General features: G+C 40.1%; 1 protein-coding gene across 4 annotated transcripts in view; it reads left to right on the top strand.

Annotated features, from left to right (window-relative positions):
• The window catches only part of Nek7 (NIMA related kinase 7), a 145,199-nt gene that overhangs the window by 108,122 nt on the left and 11,927 nt on the right, over window positions 1–25,150 (top strand). For all 4 annotated transcript variants that reach the window (XM_006982416.4, XM_006982415.3, XM_076547521.1 and 1 more), the window contains 4 exons: window positions 6,294–6,402; window positions 7,252–7,359; window positions 19,827–19,921; window positions 23,814–23,927. In XM_006982416.4, coding sequence (XP_006982478.1) covers window positions 6,294–6,402; window positions 7,252–7,359; window positions 19,827–19,921; window positions 23,814–23,927 — 426 coding nt within the window. The remainder of the gene's footprint in view (window positions 1–6,293; window positions 6,403–7,251; window positions 7,360–19,826; window positions 19,922–23,813; window positions 23,928–25,150) is intronic.

Raw genomic sequence — 25,150 nt, 5'->3', positions numbered from 1 at the left:
GGGCTCATTTATTGTATGTACCAGGACAGCCACACTTCCCATTTCAGCCTCTTGCTGAGGTTGTAGCCTGTTTCTGGAGGGCTTCTCTCCAGGTTCCATCAAGCCCCGCAGTTCCACAATCCACATATAAAATAATCACTCAGACGCTTATATCACTTATAAACTGTATGGCCGTGGCAGGCTTCTTGCTAACTGTTCTTTTATCTTAAATTAACCCATTTCTATAAATCTATACCTTGCCACGTGGCTGGTGGCTTACCGGCGTCTTCACATGCTGCTTGTCCTGGCCGTGGCTGCAGTGTCTCTCTCCCTTCTTCCTGTTTCCCCAATTCTCCTCTCTCTTTGTCCCGCCTATACTTCCTGTCTGGTCACTGGCCATCAGTGTTTTATTTATATAGAGATATCCACAGCAGTAGCCCTTACCAGACAACCAAGCCTTGCCGGTGATCCCAGTCTTACAATAACTGTATACACCTGTGCATATATATCTTATAAATTTGCACATACAGTATGCTGCGCAGGGACTTTATAGAGCAGTGTTACATGTGAAATATCCTGTATATTTTCTTCTATAATTGTGTAGTTTGAGAGCAAAATGGTACAGAACTTAAGAATTCCCTTACATTGGAAATGATAGGCCAAAAAGACCGTTATGTGGTCTGTGAGATAACTAAAAGGTGATGTGTAAAATCTGCACTGTGTGTCCTTGGGAAAGTGAGAAGATGATTTTCCAAGTTCATGGCTCCTAACGTTGGAAGGTATTGATAGCACTGGTCCAGAGCTGCTTTTGCAAACTACCGAGTACATCTCTGTAAGACCGCTGGGGAAGAGCTGGGGGCGACAGACTCAGGCTCTTCTATGGGAAGCTCCTCAGATGGTTTTACTTAGGTTTGTGTGGACTTGACATCTTATGTCTCTCTTGTGTTTTCTTTATTCATATAAAAATTAAAACAGTTCACAAAAAAATTAAAACTCCTGTCTGGTCTAATATAACAGAGACAAATATTTTTATTTATTTTTGTGGTATCTATGTCATCCTGAAGATTAACTTTTTCCTTTTCTTTTTTTAAAATTTGAATTATAATTTATCTAGAGATAGGGTTTCCTGTGGCTTAGGCTGGTACCAAACTGGCCCTGGAACTGGGAGATGACCTTGAATTCCTGAACCTCCTGGCTCTACTTCCCAATGGCCGGCATTGTAGTTGTGTGCCAACATGCCCGAATTCTGCATAGAACACTCTCAGCAGGATAGAGAGCCTTGGAACTCCTTGGAAGCCTTTTTTAACTGATTTAGTAACAGGACCCCTCTAAGAGTTACTTATCTGCAATGCAGCAGTCATTCCTTGTATTATTATGTTTTCAAATTATTTTACTGATTTTTCTTTTTTAAAAATATCCTGAATAAATTTTCCTGGTGTTGATATACTCGTGTTTAGAAGACACCGTATAGGTGAAAGAACATGGGGACTTGGTTGGAAAATATTTTGTCCAAGTGAGTAAAGTGAGATGCCAGTGATGTGTGTTCGGTGGCCTCCTACTGGCTAGGCCCATTATGCTTTACGTCTTGGAAATCAATTTGAAGTATCTGAGCCTTTTCCTGACCACCACAAATGAAAGTCTTTACACACTGCAAATTAATGTACTGCTGAAATTCCAATTGGTAGGTGTTTTACCCATGAAGTTCTCCCATACCTGTGTATAGCAATAGTTGTATATCTGAGTCTGTCAGTTCCTCATATGTTCAGAAGAAATGTTTCCTTAGAAAAATTAATATATCATCAGAATTGCACAGAACAAGCCAGTTACACTTTCAGAAGCAATTTGTCTTTTCTGTAGCCAGTCTCTGCCTTCAATTCTTTGCAATAATAACTATAAAATGTCATTTTAGAAAAAGAAATGCATTATAATTACAAAGGTGTTTGGAGATATAACATCCCTGTTGATGGTAAATATTTGACCTAATTGCAAGGTCCCAGGAGAGGACTCTACCTGCCATCACCTCACATGAGACCATGTATATATTAAGTGAACCTGTTAGGATTTCTGGGCCTGTTTGTTGCTTTATAACTAACAGAAATTTGAAGGGTATGACAGACCTGTAAACTTACTGTTTTTAAGTGTGAAAATGTGCCAAATAGATATTTATATGTTATTTGCTACTGAAATTGTTGACCCACAGATAGTATATAGAGGTGACAGGGACTTTGTAGATCGTGTCCAAATTCTGTTTAATGTATCAAGGAAACAGACCAGCATTGTTGAGTGACTTGTTTAAGGTGGCATGGCTAGTTATGGTCAAACTCATAATTGATTCTGTGTTGAGACAGGTATGCATTGTTAGAGGCACATTTAAACATTTGACAGTAGTTCCAAGTAGGAAGTGCTTCCTATGTTTAACATAGATCACTTCCTGCTGTTGATTTTTCTGTTTAACTACCGTAGTACATTTCTAAAAGTTGATTTACGTAGATTCCAATGAGCAGCTACATAATTGTGGAGCCCTTTGTCAAAACAATTGAGACACTTTGAGGTGACAGTAAGGGGTCCCTCAACCAAGTGGCTGATGTAGGACCAGCACGGCTGCATGCCCATGGTGCTGTCTCTGAGAACCCCAAAAGTTTCCCTGCGAAGTTTTTGCTTTGTGAAGATTAGCGTACATCACTAACTACAGGCTTAATTTTTTTTTATATGCTATGGGTATTAGTGCCTGTTACAAGTCAGGATTGTTTTTTTCTGTTAGTGAATGCATGCTGAGGAATTGCACTGAAGCTTTTTCAGAAATTTCTTGAAGATGCTAGAGATGCACCCCGAGAAATGAGCAGCATACCTGGGGCTCTCGTGTCTAGAGTTCAGGAGCTGAGGTTCCTCTGAGTTCAAAGGATAGTATTAGCTACCCAGGGCCCACTCTCTTTGTGGATTTGGTGTTGAGCATTCAATTTATAGGATACTTTACAATAAAAAACAAAGGTGTCTATTAAGGTATATTTTCTTAGAATCTGAATGGAGACTGCTCGTATCCACTTGTCTTTCATAGCAGTAAAAATCACTTCGGTGGTAATGCAAATGTGTTTTACCAGGTCAATTGACTTCACCTCAGTGAGATGTTAGTAAATATATATACTCAGTGAAACAATAGTGTAATTTCATGTTTATGCTTAAGCTTATAACTTACTTAGCTTTTTGTTATATCTAGTATTTCCATTGAATTAAAATCCAATGTGTATATGAGTCCTGTCAATGGTGGTAGAATATGTATACAATATTTCAGGGTGAGCCTTCTTTATAAAAACGCTACACCCAAAACAAAAATTATGTCCAAGTGATCCATTAAACTTGAGGGGCAACTTTCGTCCATAGGCTTTTATCTAATTTATTTTGGAGTTAAAGACATGAATACAGTAAACATACCACAACACGTAATCTTTCATGTAAATATTTTCATTGATACTAATCTTTAGAAACTTTCCATGTGTTAATTGTTATCTATGCATGTTTACGTCTTACACGTTTGCATTAGATGTTTTATATTACAGAATTAAGTATTATTACAAGGATATCTAGCCTTCAGAAAGTAGGACTTTTGAAAGTGATGTTATCCTGCTAGCACATTACCTTTTGAAAGAGGCATGCGCATTTGAGTAAGTTGAGTACTGCTGATGTTAACCTTCCAGTATGAAAAGTCAGTCAGGTTTCCTTGCTTTCCTCTGGCCCCTCTTTTAGGAGGCAGGCAACAGTGCCACCATGAGAACGGACAGGCTTTCAACATCACAACTATTGGCTTCCTCAACTAGCAAAAGCCCTGCATTTAAAGAATAGTTGACAAGCCCAGGCATTTAAATAGATGTTTCAGAAATTGAGCAATATCAGTAGTCTAATCAGACTTTATCGTCTGATAGTCAAATTTATGCTATTCTTTAGTGACCTTTAGTAAGATACCTAAGCCTTGCCAGGTTATTCTATATGGGTAACATGAGATTAACATCAGCTCATTTTCATCATTTTTAATTTGTTATAAGAAAGAGTGTCAGAGAAGAATATAAAAACGTGGAAACAGGTCTTCTCAGCCTGTGTACATGCTCCCTAATGCGCATTTTGTGGCCAGTGTTTTTCAGTCCCTTTTATATTTTGTCTTTTAATAATGAGACTAAAAATAAACACACATACACACACACAGACACACAGAGACACACACACACACACAACAACAACAACAATTAAAGAAATAGAGGCCATGAATTTGAAAAAAAGCAAGGGATGGGGAGGTCACATGGGAGGGCTTGAGGGAGGAAAGGGAATGGGGAAATGATGTAATTATATTACAATCTCAATTTCTTAAATATTTAAAATAATAAACCGCTCGGTTGATTATGGTTATGATGAGTTTAGACTCTGTGCTAAAACATTCAGGTTTTTTTCCCATGTTCTAATGGCTACATGTTACAGTATATTTATTTTTGAATGAAAAGAGACCCAGTGCCCATCTTTCTGTTGGCATCAAACAGTCCTCTGATATGTTAATGTGGCATTGGGGGAGCACATTGCACAGGCTTGATTTGGATGCATTCCAAGTCTCCCGGAAAACGATGTGGAAAGAACTGAATTTTCAGCATTGTCCCTGTCCAGTGAAAACTGATATTGACACAGTCTGCCATCAAAGAAAACCCTCATATTGGAGCACAATATGAGCATTTTTCAACATTTAGCAAGACTGTGGTGTATTTTTGTGATTACCTGGTCATTTAGAATAAGGTTACTGATTTAATTGCTAATGACATTGCAAAATAATTGATTTTCAAATGTGTTCTATGGGAAAGATTAACCTAGTATTCTTACAGTTTTTTAAGACTGTTTTGCTGTAGCAAGTGGGCACAATGGAGTTGGGGGGGCCGCCATTTGTTGCCTATGGAGAAGGGTACCAGTGGTTTTCTTATAGCTCTGCCTTTTCAACTGGTCCTTCGCTGGCCACAGGTGTGAATCGTAAGGGCTAGTTTCTTCACTTTCTCAAATATAGTTTCCTTGTGTTAAATACCAAAGAAACTAATTGGTTGAACTTTTCCAAATGTGGGTTTCAAATACAGTAAGGAACAGGTTTAAAATCTGACATGTTGGTAAGTACGTACATATATATGCACTTCACACAGTTAAAATTGTCTGAAAGCTTTGCAGCCAAAGCTATTTAAAGGCACTGTTTCTTCATGTGGGTAATGTATAAATAAGAAACCCGCTGCACTTTTGTTTTGAAAACATGGTGTTTGTATGCAGACTGTCCAGTGGGGCCGAGAGCTTGGTGCTTGGTATGCGACAGTCCTCGTCTCCTAACAGATTTAATAGAGGAAAGTGGACGGAACTCTGTAGCTGTGGCTTGCAATTGTTCTAGCAACTTCCCTGTCAGTCTATGGCCCACTGTCTCCTACACAGCCTGCTGGTGCTCTGAGCATTTCTCTCAGTTTTCCTCTAAGAGTCTGACTCTCCAGAGTGTAGTTTCATTCAAAGGACGGGTTTGCCTTTTAATGTGCAGGTGGATAGACTCATGAAAACTTTTTAGAGAAATACCTTTACTTAATTTTTAATAAATTACGGTGTTTCAAGCTGCCAGTGTAGCTCAATATTTAAAAGGAATTCTAGAGTGAAGATATCTGCCTGAAGCAGACCAGTCCTTTGTTTTTCCATTCTTGTTGTTGATTTTAAAGACAAAGTCTTACATGCCAGGCTGGTTTCAAACTCCCTGTCTGCCTGAGGATGATCTTGCACTTCTGATCCCTGGCACCCACCTCCCAAATGCTGGGTTTACACTTCTCATCTCCTGCTTCTATCTCTCAAGTGCTAAGATTTGCAACACCACACTCGGTTTTTGTGGTGCTGGGGATGAAACCTGGGGCTTCATGCATGCTGGACATATACTCTATTAGCCTAGCCACATACCCAGTAAGAATTGTCTTTTAATGAGTCTAATTACTTTACTATTTCTTCATTTTTAAAAACTGTAGCTTCTCTTGAGATGAAATTTGAGATACTTCATTTTGTATAGATGTATTCTTTTTTTTCAAGTAGTTGGGCATTACAGAGATGTAGTGTTCCATGGCTTCTGTTAACCTTAAGCAGGAAGAAATGTAAGCTATTATGTCAAGCGAAATTCCTGGAGTCATTTCAGTATAGGAAATCATACTCTTTCAAAATTAATAATGGGGAGATAAAAGTTGATATTTTTTCTGACTTACTGATTCTGAATGCTGGAATTCAACTTTAAGAAGTCTGAATTCTCATCGTCATTATTCTTTTAATATTTTAAACAGCATTTTAAGAAGCAAAAGAGGCTAATTCCTGAAAGAACCGTTTGGAAATACTTCGTTCAGCTCTGCAGTGCACTGGAGCACATGCACTCCCGAAGAGTCATGCATAGAGGTAAGGAGAGCACTAGGAAGCGGTGGCATCATTGTAAATAACGTAAGCCATCAAGCAAGTTAAAATAGCTTCCGTTTAACCCACTGCATTACCCTTCTTGGGATAGTTTATGTCCAAATTATAGTTTATTAGGATTATAAGCCTATAAGTAAAGTCCTACTTGATTATAAATAAGAATGAAAATTATGCTTTTGCTTGGCTTCCCTGAACGTCTTGCCAGTTCTGTTGGTAGAGCAAGTTCAGCTGTGGGAAAGCAGTTGAACATGCATAAGGAAGAGGGTTGGCCATCTTCTTCAGATGAGAAGTGTACTTAGTCGGCCTTGGTCCTTATGTGTTGTTGATTACCATTCCGCTTGTTGGGCAGGGACAGTCACTAAGTGGCTGGTCCACTGACTTGGGGATGTAAAAATTTCTGAAGCAATTTATTTAAGGAATTATGATTTCTAAAACCATCTACTAAATACAATGTGCACAGTGTTGCTAAGCTACGACTTTATAACTGATGCAAATACATGAATTAATCTTCAGTAGCATGTTATTTAAAGTTGTTATAAAGGGGGCATACATTTATTTTGTGTCTTAAATTCTTTGGCAATGGAAGACAAAAGTATTTGACATGGATATTAGCAGTCTTGATCAGGGTGTATTGAGGATTCTCATAGGACTGGAAAATTTGAATTATATGAAAAGTATTCAAAATATAGTGAGTGGTTCACAGTTCAGACTTTCATATTTAATATACATTTTTATTTCTTCCAAATATAAAAATATATTCTTCCAGACATAAAATTTCCTTCCAAATGCCCAAAGTTACATCATCTTTCACCTGATCCCTTCATTTATTCACAGATATAAAGCCAGCCAATGTGTTCATTACAGCCACTGGGGTGGTAAAACTTGGAGATCTTGGACTTGGTCGGTTTTTCAGCTCAAAAACCACAGCTGCACATTCTTTAGGTAAGAAACGAAGGATCATTTCAGCCAGTTACTTGTGTGTATGTGGTGGTCATAGTTCAAAACAGGTATGCCAGCTCTACCGCATCGATTGCATTCCTTATAAACTGTTCTAGAAATCAGCCGCTGCTGACAGGTGCCCACAGTTCCCTGTTACCTTTTACATGATGCACGGATATTCCTGTTTATTTGACCTCAAGCAGGCCCTGAGGTTTTTGTTGTTTGTGGTTTTTTTTTTTTTTTTTAAATAATGCTGATAAGCCTGGCTTTTACTGTTGCCATGGAGAGTGCCTTGTATCTTATTTGTAGTGATTGGAGATAACTTAATGAAGAAACTGTATTTTGGAAGAAGACTTCACTGAACATTTTTAAATGCCAGAGGTAACAATAATTCTTACATGTTTATTTATTCAAAGGACATGTGACTGTGATAACTAGGAGAGAAAACCAAAGATGATCCATTGCGAATGAGAAGAAAAAATAAAAATCTCCCCTTATAGATTGGAAGAAATACCTTGCAGTTGACCATATTAGAGTTAACATTATTTTGATGTCCTTTGTACTTAAAATAGAGTTGGTGAAACTGCAACATGGTATCAGCAGTGGGAAGAAAATTGTTTGGATCAGAAACAGTAGAAATTTCTAGAAGAAATGCTTTTTAAATTAAGTTATAAGTAGAGCATCTCAAGACTCTCCAGGTCCCATTTTTCTCCTTATGCATGTAAGACACAGGAAATGGGGAATTCTGAAAGAATAATCAAAGCAAAAGTAAATTGGCCATAATTTAATCATGTCTGTTTTTGCTGTTGCGATTTTCTTGGCAGCCACTAATTCTCTGACAGCAATATTTAGATGAGGGGCTTTTAAATGGGACAGGGAGGAACAATGAGTTAAACTCGATAACCTGTTAAACAAACATCCAGATAACCAACCGGTTAGAGACTTTGAAAGGCTTTTATTCCTGGCTTTGTTCCTGAGAGTCTGTGTGCCTTTGAATCTGTCATCTATCATTTATTAATAGTTTGTGTCTCGAACAGAGTTTGGCTTGATGGAAAGTGTGGTGGAAAAGCTGACACTTCTCCCAAATTTCAGTTGTGTTGGTTATGGGTCGCCTAAGATTCCACACCGAGGCCCTGTAACGTTTTTTCCTTTTCACGTCACACTTATGGTCACACAACTTCACTGCCTTTTCCAGGTACAAAACATTGATGTGAAATTTTGTAATAAATCAGTAAATTTGCATAACACTCTGATAAAGTTCTGTTTGAGAAGTTACCATTCTTGCAGTAAATGTGGTAGACCATTTCTAGGAAGAAGCCTTGGCACTTCTCAGTGGTTAAAAAAAAAAACACAGTCGCTCTCTGCTGCTTAGCTGACTGGCATGTCATAACAGCACCCTGTCATTAACTCACTTGAAACACTACCTTGTCATGGCACGTACATGCACACAGACTTCACGCGCCTGTGCACACGTGTGTACTGTTTAATACTGTTTTGCAGCCACTCTTGAGTAGGCTGTAGTTACCCATTCCATGTTACTGACCTGATACATGACTTGAAATCCAGACTTGAATGATTTGAAGTGGACTCCATCTACTGCTTACTACTTTCTCCAAAGCTCCTACATAAGGATTATAGGCCTATGTATGTCTCCAGACTTGGGTGATATGTCAGTCCAAATTATTTGATATGGAGAATAAAGTGAATTTTAATAGCTCTAAGAATTCAGTAGGGACTTATCACATCTGCTCCTTTAGGGTCGTGTTATGTATGCACACACCAAAGCCATGATTACTGACCCTGAGTCACTTCTAAATTGCAGCCAGTGAGGAGGAAAAACTACGCACTTCGGTGGTGAATCCGTAATGAATGAATTTTTTCAGTAATTTTCTTTTTCTTTCTGAGAAAAAAAAAAAAAACCTCTCTTTTTAAGTTCTTTTATTCTTGATGTGCACAGTGAAGATTCTGATGGTGTGAAATTCATGTTTCCTAAGCAAAGTGCACTGAGTAGCGTGTTAAAGTTTGAACTCTAGCTTGTTAATGATCACTGGACCAAATAAAAAAATCATAAGTATCAAGGAAATGTCTCTGCTAACAAAAAAAAAAAAAAAAAAAAAAAACAAATATGCATAATGTAGCAAGAATAGAGACGCTGACAAACGTTTTGCTGTTGGCCGGTTGGCCCCACTTTTTACTTCTAGAGAATTATTACTTCGTTATTGTTGCACATACTGATTCTTAGAAGCAGATTTAGTTGCCTCTAATATTTGAGGAAAAAAAATAAAAAGTAAATGAAAACATGGCCACCTGTACAAACTTATTTTGCTTATAGAAACATGGTAGAGCAAACTTCTTCATTGTATATTGATGCACTTTCTGGTTTTACTGATAGTAAAGTCGTACATGGTTCATGCTTACAATAGGCCTAAATTTTAGTCAAACAGTAAATAAATAAGATGCTTAATGCAATTCATATTTTAAAAAAAATGGGGGCCTAAGATTTAGCTAGTTGACAGAGTGCTCGTTCAGCATGTGCTCTGACGTGGATTCTATTCCCACCACCACATAAACTGTGGACAGTGCATGCTTGTAATGCCAGGATGTGGGAAGTGAAGGAGAGGATCAGACATTAAGTTCTAACGTCCCTCTCTCATTATTGACTCTACTTTCCTCCCTTATTAAGTGTACCTCCCCCCCCCCACACTTTGTTCTGAGCATAAGAAACAGCATAGTATCCTAAATACTCCTGGAATTGTGTGATCACAGCCCTGGGGCACCTCTATCGCAGCCATTTGTTAACTCTTCTGGAACTCATGTTCTAGATTTACAACTTCAGGCTCCAGAACCAAGGCTGCAGTAGCACTCAGGTTGCCAGGGGTAACCGCATGATTGGTACCAGTTGTGCATCTTGAGCATCCTGAACCAAGGCTGCAGGGATGCTTCACACTGGGGACAAGGGCTGCCAGAAACCTCAGTTTCACTCCTGGTCTGATTTTGAATTGACTTTTGGTTGTGCTTTCAGAAACCTTTTACTATTGCCCAAGCTTTCTTGGCCCCGACATTTAGCCTTGTGACCCCATATGGGGCTGCAACCCATAGTTTAAAGAATTGGACAAATCTTCATCTGCAGGTCACTTATCCAAAGCATAGAAGGCAGTAAGATGACGTGATGTACCTAGAAGAAGGTATGTGTGTGTGTGGGCGGTGGGGGGGGGGGGGGGTATTTAACAAGTGTGAAGTGAGACAGGCCTGTCTGGGGAGGTAAACTGTCAGTCAAAGGATCAGAAACAGGTAAGAGAACCTAGGCAGTGACTTCTCAGGCTCTCAGGCAGGTGCAAGATGAGCTCCAGGTTTGCTGGAGCAGGGGGAGGGAGGAGTAGAGCCAGATTTAGGAAGCATTCACATTGTGTTCCTACCATCCTACCCAGGCAAGTTTTTACAAGACTTTAATGAAAAGAACAGCATGCTGTGAGTTAAGAGAGCAGCCATGAGTGTCCTTCATCGGCTTCAGGTCATCAATGTCTGGGGTTGTCCACTCAGTTGATTTGGTTCTTCCCTGTGCCAAGAATGCTTCTCTTTTCCTTTCTGAGTATCTATGAACTATCTATGAGTATCTGTGAACTATGCTCACTTCTGTGTTCTGCCACGTGGACTGTTCTCTCTGGGTTCTGTCTCCTTTTACCTCCCCTCTGTTTCATATGTGATTTTAGGATTTTCATTTTGTGCTTTGCTGCTGATAGGGCTGTGTATCTAGGGAGACTGATTATAGGATATTATACTCATCCCTATGATATGATATGGATAGGGCTGTGTATCTAGGGAGACTGATTATAGGATATTATACTCATCCCTATGATATGATATGGATAGGGCTGTGTATCTAGGGAGACTGATTATAGGATATTATACTCATCCCTATGATATGATAGGGATAGGGCTGTGTATCTAGGGAGACTGATTATAGGATATTATACTCATCCCTGTGAAGTTTGCCTTGTTTTCTTTCATATTGTTTGTCAACCTCACAGATGTAACAGATGTTGGGAAACCTGTTACCTATCCAGGTCTTTAAAAATTTATGGTAAAGGCACAGCTCTCTCTTGATCCAGTTTTCTGATTGACTAGGTCAGTGTTTTTCAGTGTTCTTAAGGGTAACCCCCAACAAAATTGTGACCCCACGGGACCATAATCAAGTATGCTGAAGCAAAAGTTGCATGGAGCCACGTTTCTATTACACACAGAGCAGAGTATTTTGATCTTGTTCTATTTTATTTCAATTAAAACAGTGCTGACTGCAAACTGATGAGTTGATTGCACAACTCATTAATGAGTTGCCTGGCCTGCAATTCAATAAACATTAGCCCAGATCTCCAGGGTTTTCACACCAGTTCCCTTTTTTCCACTTGGAGACATTCTCCTGACATACTGTCTGATCAGTTCAGTTGGTCAGACATAAATTAGCCCTGTATGGTACCTCCTGTGCTGTTGCCAGTGGGCAGTAACACACACAGGGCTTCTCAACAGTCTGCCAGTCATTCAGCTTATGCGTGTGTCTATACTGGTGTTGAGGAAAGCACCAAGGGATAGGTAGGGCTGTGCTGAAGATGTGTGTACGTCTTTGGCTTCCTAGTTTGGAGTTATTCTCACAGACATTTAGTTTCCCATTCTAACAACACTTAGCGGCATGTTTCTGGCTTTCTGTCCCATCCGGACTTACCCAATCTGCTGTACGTTACCTGCGACCCTGCTATGAGACACTTTGCTTTCTCATGCTCTGAAGTACTTTAACTGCTTCCAGATTTAGGAAAAATTATAACAAATCCGGGATCTGGGGCTGTAGGACATTTGAAATCTGTCTTCCAGACTATTTTCTCCACCATCAAATTGAGCAGTAGATGATACCTGAGAAATGAACACTAAAGGAATGGGCCTTAAAGACAGCTTTTGCATAAAAGAGGGAGTTGAACTAGATGTGTTAGTGTGAGCAAGATTACATTGAAGAATGAAATACACTTTTGCATCAGAGCATTTTGTATCTCTTGTCACTCAGAGGCCCGTGCAGCCTGCGCTTGGTCTTCGGTGGCCTGCCTGCTCTCCTCACGGTAGCAGCATTTTCAGACAGCCTCAGTCCTGTATGGTATTCAGTCCAGCATTTGGTTTGGGGATTTGAAGGGGAGAGAGCATGAAGATCATTCACTGGCTCCTAACTAAAGCCTTCTGCTTGAATATGATGACACTAAATACTTCCACTCACATCTCATCATCCAGGACAAGTGTCTTAACAGACTGGGCAAGCAGTCCTCTGTGTGTCCAGAAAAGGAGAGCCCAGGAATAATGCACAGAGATAAAGGGGAAATGTCTGATTTGGTCTTATATTTGTGCTGTATTATTTGTGTGGCATGGTTGGAGCCACCCACACAACCAATAATGAACTCTTCTCATGGGAATAGTTGTGAATGAAATGGGAGTCCTATGTGGCCATAAGGAATCTGTCTTTCTAAACTGGGATACTCTGAGCACAGGTTTTTCCGTTGTTCCCCGAATATCAACCCTCATGACTGTTTTGTAGATCAGTGCCTCTTTAGTTAGGCCTTACAATAAGCACAGTATTTGGGCAATCTACACAGTTAAAATAAGCATTTTTACTTGCCAAGCTTCAAAAGGTCTGGACTAAATGTCACATGATCTGTTATCCATTTTCTGGTCTCCCCTCAGTTCAATAACTTGTGAGGTAAGTACAATTGCTTAGATTCATGTCGGTGAATGGCCGAGCCAGAGCTCACTGAAGTTGGGGACAAACCATGGTTTTTCTATAACAAGTGTTATTCTTCCTAGAGTGGGTATATTGGCATCTCTTACTTTCCTATCCATTGCCCGCCTGCGCCCCCCCCCCATCCTCCACAAAAAATAACCAAAGCAAGAAAAGCTTCGCCAAATGTGAAGTTCTCAGACACCACACGTTTTTAAAGCCCTATATGATTTGCCGTGCTCCTTGGTGTCTCATGTGGGTCTCATTGTAAAGTGTGTCCGAGGCCCATGGAATTGAATTCTCACGCTCCCACGCAGTGTGGGAATTACCAACAACAAAGCACTGCCCTCACACAGCACCACAGATTTAATAGGGTAAAGCACTGGAACTGTAGTATTTTGCAGTTCCTTGGGTCCCACATCCGGTTTGCATCTTGGTGAGCTAACTGTAGTTCATCTCCAGTGCTCCTGGAGGCTGTAGGACACCATCTGTTTCTTGTCTACTCAGGTTCCTGGCAGAATTCAGCCTTTTGGTGCTGCTAAAGCTGTGGTGCGTGTTTCCTAACCGCCTGTTGGCTCAAGGCCATTCTCACCTTCTAGAAACTGCTTCCATTTCTTGGCCATGGCATGAGCCTCGCTCACACGTGGAGTCTCTTGCTCATTTGTCGTATCTCTTTGTGATCATTCAGGACAATCTGAATTATAACAGGTGTAACCTTTACACCTTCGAAGTCCCTCTTGGCAGGTGCCATAATGCAAACACGTCTAACACCAAGTAGAAGGATCACAGGCCAGCATTCTGTCCCTCACACTGTTATAAAAGCCAGGAGTTTTAATGGTAGAATGGTTTGATGGTTTTTAATTTCATTTTTGAAATGGAGTGGTTTTTTTTTTTTTATTTTGGGGTGGGAGGACAGGTTTGGGATATTTGAAAAGTTATTCCCAAAAGTTTATTCAGGCCGCAGTGGCTTCTCACTTCCCTAGCAGACATGCTTCTCAGTGGCTTCCCTTTCATGGCCGGGGATGTAGGAGAGGAGAAAAAAGCATCAGGAGCAAAGCTTGCTTAGGAAAATGAATCTGAGATACAAATCTCAGCACCTAGCATGCTCCTGTATATGCAGTTAAGGTGGTCTGGACGTATTAATGCAGACCCAGGGAGTTCCTGCCTGCTGAGCCCAGATGACGTTTGGATGGGGTTGTGCACGCTCTCTTAATGTCCCTGAGAAAAGATGGGGAGGAGTTTTCTCTGTGCACGTGTGCGAATTTACCTGTTGCTTATGTCTGTTCTGTGTCCTGAAATGAGATAGATTCTTGAATCTGACTGGACTGCACCATTATTGGTGTCTCTATTGGAGCAATGCTCGAAACCCCCGGGGAGAAATGTGTTGCTGTTGTATCCTAGGACAGCCTGAGCTCTTGTTTATCTTTCAAATGGAGACAGGCATCTCTCTGGTTCTGTGATGTTGTCAACAGAGTAAATGCATGCCTCCCCACCCCCCTGCCGTCCAGGCTAGATACATGCCTCCCCACCCCCCTGCCGTCCGGGCTAGATACGGGAATTTCACACTGGAATCTCTTGAGTGTACGATTCGTGTTCCCCACACTATTTCCGAGTGTGATGCGTCCTCTCGTTTCAACTCAGAAAATTAGCGTTTGTGAGGCAGGCCCTGGAACAGTTTCCTGTCTGGTGCCAGGTGCCACCTGTGGTCGCACACTTGTTTTCCCCACACCTTGCCTGGCTCCTCTCCACGAGTCCATCTTCGCTGCGCACCTCACATTGTTCAGGGTGGCGTGGAGTGGAGAGAGAGCATATGTTCAGACAGTCCTGGAGGCCGCTTCCGCTGGTTTATTTTTAACTTTCAGTCCTTTCCCGACTTAAGTAATTGCTCAGGGAAGACGCTATTATCTGTTTTAAACTGTGCACATTTAACCTCTCAGCCACCATAACGAGTGTTTATGTAAAAACCACCACGGCAGCGTCGCATAGTATCGTTTTCACGAGCAGCCCACTGAATTTCTAGCTCTTCATGCGACTTTCTCTGCTTTCTTGGTTTGGGGAGGCATAAACAGTTTCAGTTCCCCCTGCACAGTCGTCAGCTGGATGAAGTAACTGTCTGCTAAATGGGCTTGAATCCCAGGCTGCCCTGGGCAAGTCTTCTCTATCTTTGGCAACTTGCCTGACCTGGCAGACCCCATTACTGATTAGGAGGACAGCGTCTCAGAGAGCTCCTGAGAACAAGCCCCGTGTGGCTCTGCTGTGGTCCCCACAACATTGAGGACCTGCCCTGTTTTTCCCTGTCTCTCTCCAGGACCTAGAACATCGTACACCACAGGTAGCACCTAAGACGTTCGTTCAATCAGTCCCCCGACACACACAGTGCATTGACTGCGGTGCCCAGAACAGGGGGGCAGCGGAATCCACTGAGCCTGCCTCCCGCGGTGTCACGGTGTTATTAAGTATGCCTCGCAGGTGTCAGACTTTATTTTCTAAATGTCTTTTTGCCGTAGAAATACTGATCTAGCACTCAGACATATCCCATGTTGACCTCAGATTATACTCAGAATAATGAAGTAAATTTGGTCTCTTTCCTTTCAGTCTGCCAGCAGCATTTCTGGCTGACTCATAGGTACAAAGGAGAAACAGAAATGATTGCTTTGTCCCTTGGTTGTATATTTGAATCAAACTGTGGTTGTGATGACGTGTGTCTTTTGAATTTTCCCAGCAAGGAATGTTCAAGGGGTTTTCTTTTGCGGTTTGTCCCGATTCTGAGAAAAAGCTGCAGCACTTCCGGCCTGATTTGTCTTATTTCTCGTTGAGCGTCCTCATTTGGCTGACCTAAAGACCAGCTCTAAAAAGGAGCATATCGGTTTTTTACCATATAATTATTTTCCATATGGATTTTTAAAGTTTTTTTTTTATAAGAGCTGTAGAATTTAAAGTGTAAATATGTCTCAGAGATACCTCCATTTACACACTATCTCATTTTACATACTATCCCTTTCATAGTTAAGGAAAAGGAATAAATGTAGGCCTAGGGGCACCAGGCAAAATGTCTGTGGGTAAGGGTGCTTACAGCCAAGCCTGAGAGTCTCACTTCAATCCCAAGACTCACATGATGGAAGGAGAGAATCAACCCCTGCAAGTTGTCCTCCAACCTCCACGTGTGCATTGTGGACACACACACACACACACACACACACACACACACACAAAGTAAGTCAATGAAAGAAGAGGAGGATGTAGCTAGAGGCAAAGGACGAAACACATTTGCACCTTCTGACCAGCTCTTTGTTACCTCTGTAAGTAATTTCAGATAGAACCCAACATTCCAGTCGTATAACAAAGATTCTTTCCTTGTGCTGTTTTTTTTTTTTCTTTATTCAAGTCTTTGCAGAGATTAAAGTGCTAAATTTTTGGCGAACCCATCGAAAATGCTCTGTGTATAGCTGTTTCCAATGAAGTGTCCTTGTGCCAGCCGGAGCTTCTCGGAGAGCATCCCGAAAGCAAGATTTGTTGACTTTCTTAAGCTTACGGTGGGACTTCTAAAAACCAGTCACAGATTTTAAGGAGTATTTTCTTTTTATGAAGTATGTATCATGTAAAGCACTTCTCATACAGCTAGGTCAGTTAATGTTAGGAAGGTGCTTTATTTTTACAGTTGAAACATCACAGTACAGTATTAGTACAGATTAAAGAAAGTCAGGTAACATTTTCAGTTCTTCTAAAGCCAACTGCCTTTTCGTTACAAAAAACAAAAATCCATTTCTTACCCACTGTTACTCATGTCAGGAGGTTAAAATGGCGTAAGTATCTACTTTTGCAAAATGTATTCTCATCTTACCCATAACCATAAATTCTTGAAAGATAAGCAGAGTTATGCATCATGCCGCCTTGAGTGCCTCCGTGTGTAACAATTTGTTCAATTGTTTTAATATCTGGTCTTGTCGCTCCGCAAGTCTCTTCCCTTGTACAGCCGTTGAAGAAGTCACAAATTCTTCAGGCAACAGTCCTCATAAAAGCACCTGCCGTGAAGTTTAAGGAAAGGATTTTAGGAAATAATTATGTCTTCATCAAGTTGAAATGTTGAAAACATAGCACTGCATTGAAATGCACTGCAGATTTTCCTAAGCACTTAAAACTGTGGGTCTCTCTCTGTTCCAAAGAGAGGAGAAAGGGCGAATCAGTCTGTGCTGTGATCCAGTCGAACAGCTTCTCCCAGGTCGGTCAGCAGAAGAGGTGGGTCCAGAGCAGAGGGGCACATTAGAGAGCATGTCAGAGGAAGGCCATGGAAGTGCCTTTTCAGGCCTCTGGTCAACAGTAATTATGAATTTGCCCGGATGGGAGTAGTCCACAATGCAAACCTGCTTATCCCCCATGATGACTGGAAATGTGCCGTGAAGGAGGTGGGTGGCATGCTTGGTTTTCTGTTGTAATATATTCTCAGGAAGCCTGTGAGATAAAACATGGGGGAACAGTTGGAGGATGCTCACTGTTTAGATGATGGAGAACCAGTGTTTAAGTTTAAAACCACAGTGCTCAGTCATTAACTTCACGCTGACCCCCAGCAACCACAGAGGGCGTTCCTCTATGCTAGACTGAGGCCATTTAAAGCCTGGTTCGGAACTCCTGTCATTCTTCCCTGCTCCCTTCACTTGGGGGTTGCTGTCTGGGAGCTGGCTCTGTGTTTCCCTTAAGGTGTTATGCTGGGCTGAGGCTAATCTCTGTAAAGTGTTAGCATTTGTTCCTCCTTTTCCCCGTCATCAATCTTTCACACTCATATCAAACCCCTAACATATCAGCAGGCTTCCCGGAGCTCCTGGTTAAAATTACCTTTGCTTTTGGTAAACTCTGAACCTTCGAGCTTGGTGTTTTCAGCTACCCACTGTGGATTCCGGGAAGCCTCTCTCTGCACCCCTCCCTGACAGCCTCCCACTCTATGTCCTGGAACCCCAGAAGCCTGTGAGGGGCTTGCTCATTATCCCAACTGCGCCCACCATCCTTCCCTGAGCAGAGGAAGTGTGTGCATCTGGCCAGTAATTGGAGTTCCTTATGCAAAGCATGAGAAAGTGGTCCAAGCTCCGGAAGCTGCAGGCCGGTGTTGATTCCCCACAGTAATGACACTTTGAAGCCAGTTTGTGTTGTTCTTGTTGTTGTTGTGTCTGAACAACCCCTTCCTGTCCCGAAACTACTGAAATATGCAAACTTGCCTTCAAGGTACAGTGCCACAATTAACTGGTTTCTTAAAGTTTTTTCTCTGATATCAGAGTCGTTCGGATTTCCTTTAAAGTTTTGGCCTGGCATCATCTTACTTCCCTCTTGCTCACCTCCATCAGTGCCTCTCTTCCACCCACTCTTCACTGACAGTGGGTTCCCTTCTAGGTGCACCTGTGACGCGTCCATGCTTAGCACAGTTGAGATGCCACACACGGGTATAAGGCTGGAACGCTATTCCATCTAAAAGCTGGCTTTTGCTTCCAAGAACGGTGCTTTGATTATTGTTGGTGTGACTCAGAGTGTTTCTGACTAAAGTCCCCTTTACAGTATCGTGAATTATCTCATTAAGCGTTATAGCAAACACATAGGGGATTTTTTTTTAAAAAGTAATGGGGAAAACTAGAAAATGTCCTTTTCTCCACAAGCAGTGGCATATCATTAGTACAGGTTGCCTCTGGTAAATAAGGTTCATGAATATCAAGTAAAGGCCTTGATTTTCTGTTTGGCAAAAAAAAAGAGCCTTAGGCTAAAAATGGCGAATTAGAAGTTGAGGTATTTGAAATTAAAGATATTCACTTTGAAACTCACTTAAATGTTTTTACTCTTCAAAACATAACATACATGCTTTCGTTTTCTTAAAAGTAATGTTAGCATTTTGAAGAAAAAAATGCCACAAAAAAGAAAGAAAGCATTTATATGTTAAAACAAAACCAGAAAGTACCCAGATGATCTTGCACCTTAAATCTCTAGCTGCAGGAACTCGGGGCCTTTTGCATAGGTGTTAGCGCCCTGCACTTAGGTCATCACAGCACCAGACCCAGGACAGTCCCTGAATTCCTCCATAGGGTAACTGAGCACGGCGTCAGCAGGTTCATCATTTATACTAGGAGCCAGGACTGCATTCCCAGGGACACTTTTGTAAAAGGTCGTTAAGCATGTTGTGTTTATATATGTGCTTTACAGCTTTTATCTAATACTATGTAACTTAAAATATTATCATTCTCAGTTATTTGAAATAAAGAAGCCATATTGAAAACAGCAAAGTCCCATGTGAATCACTTCTATAACTTTTTCTGAGGAAAAAAAATTTTTTTCCCTTAGTTATCCTTCTTAAATTCTCCTTGGATTGATCAAAGGAGACCATTATGTGTCTAAGCCACCACACTCTGTTTTATGATAGTATAGATAATGTACTTTTTTGAATAGTGAAGATGAAATAAAAACTTTGAGTGTTCTCAAAAACAATGTTGTGATCCTAACAAATTTTTTGCTTTTTTTCAATTTAAAATTTTGTGTTTAATTTTTCAATGTTTTCTTTTATATTTAAAATTAATAGACAATTACCAGTTGTTTCACTTTTTTCCCTTCCAGTTCTTCCCTACAACCCCTCTCATGCGCCACACCACCTCCCACCCTGCTTTCTACCCCTCAGAATCAGTGCTTAATTGCTCACAGTGCCTACGTCTTCATTTTTATGGTACTAGTTCTATTTGGTTTCTCTTTTCAGTGGGTACACCTTACTACATGTCTCCAGAGAGAATACATGAAAATGGATACAACTTCAAGTCTGACATCTGGTCTCTTGGCTGTCTGCTATATGAGGTAGGCACTCTTGATAAATTCTGTACATTGACACAGTTTCACTTATGTTATGTATCCACTATTATCTTTTACATTTACTTTTTCTGGATGGTACTTTGTAGTCAGCTTTTGTTGTGATGAGTTAATTCATTGGGCAAGTAAGTCCGCACATATTTATTTTGACTAATATATTTTCATTCATTTTTTAACAAGGACTTTTTGGTTTTTTTTAATATGTATTTTACTCTAATGCTATTTTGCTCATCCTTTGTGTAGAAAGAGAGATACATGTGTGAAAACTTTTTAATGCATTGCAGGAGAATAATGCCATGGATTTAAGATATGAAAATATTTATCTTTATCAGTATTTTGTTTCCTATTTACACAGGTAAAATCCAGCTTTAAGGGCTTGCAAATAGTTAAGCTTGAGAATTCTGTTCTTAGCATAGGAGGGCAGAGTCCCATAGTACGGCTCTCTATTTATATTGTGATGTAGTCTTGTAGCTGTAGAAAAGGGCACCTAAGTAACACAGTTTCCACCATCCTCCAGAGCAACGGCATTGACAGTGTCCCAAGTTAGTGACTCCTAAGATAGAATTTTAATTGTATGTCAGGAAAATACAGAGTCAAAGATGCTAATTAAAAATCAGTCAGCATCTGAGTAAATTTTATTGAATCGAAGAAACACAATACGTGGAGTTATTTTTGTGTTTCAAGAAGGAAGTAAGTCTACCGTGCGTGTCTGTCTGTTTTGCTCTCCTGACTCCAGTGTCATCTGTTAGGATTGTGCCACGGTCGCTTGAAGGTGGCTCATCGAGGTGCTTTCTGAAATGAGTATTGACCTTTGGGAGCTGTGCTGATTATAGATTCCTTAATTTAGGGAGAGTGACCTTTTTGGTTTTGTGCTTTCTCTGATGACTGAGGACACTCAAAGGATTTGAACAGGCTCTTACGTGAACTCCCCAGTTTTGACTGTGAAATACTATGAATTAGTGATGTAGCAGAACATGTGCTGTTGTGTGTCCACAGGACGATGAGGGGCCCATGCTGCTTGTGTGTCCATGGGCTGACAAGAGGTTTGGCTCACTCTGGAGTCTGGTGATGATTTTCGGGGGGCAATGTTGATAAGAATTGGCTTGATAGTATTGCTGCTGTAATATTTAAAAGTTAATCACTTCATGTGTTTAAAAAAATTTTTTTTAAACCAGGTTAGGTAATATTAGAGTCATTCAGGCCATAATCTAATATCAAAATAACACTTTCCATCTTAACAACCTAAAAGTAGGTAGGAAATGATTTTCTAATAATGAGCTTGAAGTTAGCAATAGCAGTAGAAAAGCGGAGTTGAAGGTAGTGTTAGAGGAAGACGTTCACTTAATTCTTGCAACCTTGTATCAAAATTGAAACAATTACCCACATTTTACAATTGCATTTGAGAGGCGGGATCTGTTTTTATGTATGCTTAATGTGGTCACCAAAATAAGAGTTCTCTCTCTGAACATTTCCATGTCCTCAAGGTATACATGTTGTGCTAATTTCAAGTTCAAGTGTTTATCATGTTAGGATCCATCTCGATGCATTTTCTCAAATCCTCCATGCAAGAGTTGAGAACTTTTAAAAAGATTTAATCTATCTTTATTTTTGGTAGATTATGATAGAACAAAAACTCTATTGCGTGCTACAGACAATTTTGAAAAACTAAATAACACTAAAAAATAGCAGAGAAAATACTGAATATAAAGATAGATTTAGTGCAGTTTAGCTTTTCACAGTGTCTGTAGCACCCAATAGAGGTTTTTTCTTTTCCTATCATAATCCACCAAGAAATTACTGTTAACAATGAAGGAGTAGGAAGCCCTTTTTAGAACGTGTTTTAAACTCGGGAAATTAGACTTTCAAATATTCCCGAAACCTTTGAAAAAACTAGGAGTGCAGTTTTAATTGATATGCAACAAAGTAGACTTTACTAATTAAAATCAAGATGCTGAGCTTTGCTACATGGACCTTTACATGGAAAAGTAGGTTTTACACATTTCCTTTATTGTTCAGTGCGGCAATTGCATCCTTACAGGGTTGTAGGTTGGTGGCTTACAGTTCAAAAAAAAAAGAGAGCTGCCACCAGCCCCGAAGACAGACAGTGGGCTTTCGTCCCTCCGACACCCCCAGAATACTAATGAGGAAAGTCAGACCCTGGAGGTCAGGGAGCGAGTCAATCATTCTAGCGATCGTCTCAGTGTGGAGGATCAAATTAGCCTGAAAAATTCAGCTGCTGGGAGGAGAGGGCGAGCAGCTGTCAGGGGCAGTGCCGAGATGCACTAATGAACCAGATGAATAGTGCAAAAGCTTGAAAATAAAAACAGGACAGTTGACATTTTTCATCTGTCAAAGCAGGAGATGCATGAAAATATACTATTCCTGTTTAACTCCTTAGGGGACATTCAGATTTTTTTTTTAACACTCTGCAGTATTGAGACAAAAGTAATATAATGAACTACTAGCATATGATATAAAATGAGTGCACATTTATATAAGGTCTTACAAGGGTGGGGAGATGGTAGTTTATATCTATGGTGTGTTTTTAAGGTGGCTTATTTAACATTTGATTTTTATCATATAGTATCCTTGCATTTTTCAGCATAAACATTGTTTATGATGGTGGGTCCTCCGTTAGAAATTCCCGCTCAGTGTTGTGTGTTTAGGGCATTCAAGTCATTACTTCCTTTATGCCGTCATGTGGAACTATTCCCAGGGTTGTTCCGTGTGGGGGTGTGTAGGTTTTATATAAAATGTGGGCTAGGTAAAGCCGTATGTAGAGCTGTTTCCTGGGTGGGATTTCCAATCCTGTCCCCTCCCGGCTGAGGCTCTGAAGGAGTTAAAACCCTGTCTGGAGCACAGGAGACAGATGAGAGTCATTTTCAGCTTGTCCTGTCCCCACTGACGCTCACTGAGTAGCACAGCATGGACCAGCGTGTTTCACACACACTCTGCCTGTCTAGGGAATGTACACATTGTCCTTCCAAAATCAAACTTATTAGCACATGTAGAAAAGGGTGACTGACTTTGGGGCAGCTTGGCACTCCATGTTGTATTCTTGCGGCTGCGGCTCAGAGATTTAGAAGGTTCTGAACAGGATGCGAACATTTTAAATTGAATTTTTAGTTTGTAACCTTGCTTACCAAGTAGTTGCTTGCGCTTTTGAATGTCAAGTTCGAACCTTGTCTTAAAATACATTTAAATTCAGTAATGTCTCTTTTAAAGTGCCATATCCTTTAAGTCACGTTTTTCTGCATAAAAATCACCGTTGGATACCTTGAATTGCATCTTAGAGTCATGGATATTTTTTAAACACATTCAATATTTCTGAGACATAACCAAAAGAAAGTTATGATTTAAACTATTTAACGATTAGTTACATTATTAACAAACAGTCTTTTCTCTCTTAAAATAACCTTTTTCCTAAATAATATACTATGCATCATGAGAGGGAATGCATTCTATTCCATAAGTCCTTATTAAATTTAATTCAGTTTTAATATCAGTTTTTTTTGTTATATTGGACCATTACATTATTTGAGTCATACCATATGATATCTGTTTTGCCATGAAATATGCTAGTTGTTTTTGTGGCTATGTATATATACACACAAATATCTTCCATTTCTTAATATTGTTTTATGTTGTAGGAGATATATTAATCATTTCTCTTTAGGAATTTTAAATTTTTCAAAAATAAAATTGTTTCAAAAATTTTAGCGTTTAATAATACACAGAAAATGATAATCATAAAAATGAAAATGCTCATAATTTATTCAAAGTATTCATAATTATTTTCTACCCCAGTGGCCTATACCTGATGAAGTCACCTTTAAAGTTGCTCTGTAAGTACATCAGTTTCATTGTGAGTGTTTTGCAGATGGCTGCATTGCAGAGTCCTTTCTACGGTGACAAAATGAATTTATATTCTCTGTGTAAGAAGATAGAGCAGTGTGACTACCCGCCTCTCCCGTCAGATCACTACTCGGAGGAGGTAAATGATCTTCAGCTCATACGTTTGTTCATTTTGTTAACTAAGGAGCCTTCCTTTATTCAGAATACAGATGAATGGTACAGGTGGAAGAAAGAGCACTTCTCATTGTTTTCATTCATAAACTTGCTGTTTGGTTAATGTAACAGCTCTGTGATTCCCAGTGAGGAATGGAACAGAACACAGCATGTGGGAGAACCACAGACAGTTGGCTTGACTTATGTGGAGTGAGCCCATTGAAGGGAAGAAGGAATGTTCTGACTCAGCGTCTCGTGACAGGCAGAGTCCTCAGTCCTGATCTCTCAGACAAGAAAACTTACTTTGGTAGAACTTCCCTCCTCACACTTTCCCAAATCTGAACTATGTGCCTCTCAGCCACCTGTCTCTGAACCTTTGTCTTTCTTTTTCTCCTTGGGCAATACCTATCCTACCACCCCCTCACTGCTTGAGCCAGAGTCCTGTGGGTAAGAGTTTTAAGGTTACCAATGTAGACATGTTTATAGAATACATTGGACAGGACTGACAATTTTCGAAGCCTTTGAGAGCTGAATTCTTGCTTGCTTTGCTAGTGCATTGGAGTGAGTTGTTTTGGCACTTACCCAACATCCAGTTCTTCATTAAACAGTATCTTCCATTTCTATCCTAATATATCATGATTATATGAGAGGGTGTACAATAGCAGTGTCTCGGGTCAACTAAGAGGAGCTCACAAAGGCTCTTTGGGGGCTTCTCATCTGGGACCTGCCCAAGGAAGCAGTAAAGCCTTGGACATCTCATGTCATGAGCAACAGATAATGGAAATTGCCCCAGGAAAATAGAAAGGAGCAAAGGAAAAATATAGGACAATTACAGTGTTCGTTTATTAAGTAATCTTGTCATATTTTCTATTGTGAAAGGAATAACATCTGGTCTTAGTACTGTACAATAAAATCTGAGTCCATATAGCTTGAATAATAAACATCTAAAGATTTTTTTAAAACTATATGTGTGTTCCTAGAATATAATCAGTACACTTTCCTCTACTAGTCTTGATACTGATAATGAATGATGCCTACTTTTTTGCTTCATGGGATTGTATTTAGGTAATTAGACTATACTCTTAGGAAGCAATGGTGATAACGCTCTTACGTTAGCCATGTTTAATTACTATTTTGGGTATAGAATATAAATACGGCATTTCACAGAACCAACTTCAGAACTCTAGGCCTAGCAATACAGTAGAGTGT

This window comes from Peromyscus maniculatus, chromosome 11 (genome assembly GCF_049852395.1).
Source record: "Peromyscus maniculatus bairdii isolate BWxNUB_F1_BW_parent chromosome 11, HU_Pman_BW_mat_3.1, whole genome shotgun sequence".
Taxonomy (NCBI): Eukaryota; Metazoa; Chordata; class Mammalia; order Rodentia; family Cricetidae; genus Peromyscus; species Peromyscus maniculatus.
The sequence above is the reverse complement of the archived record's forward strand: the minus strand, read 5'-3'. Positions and strand labels throughout refer to the sequence as shown.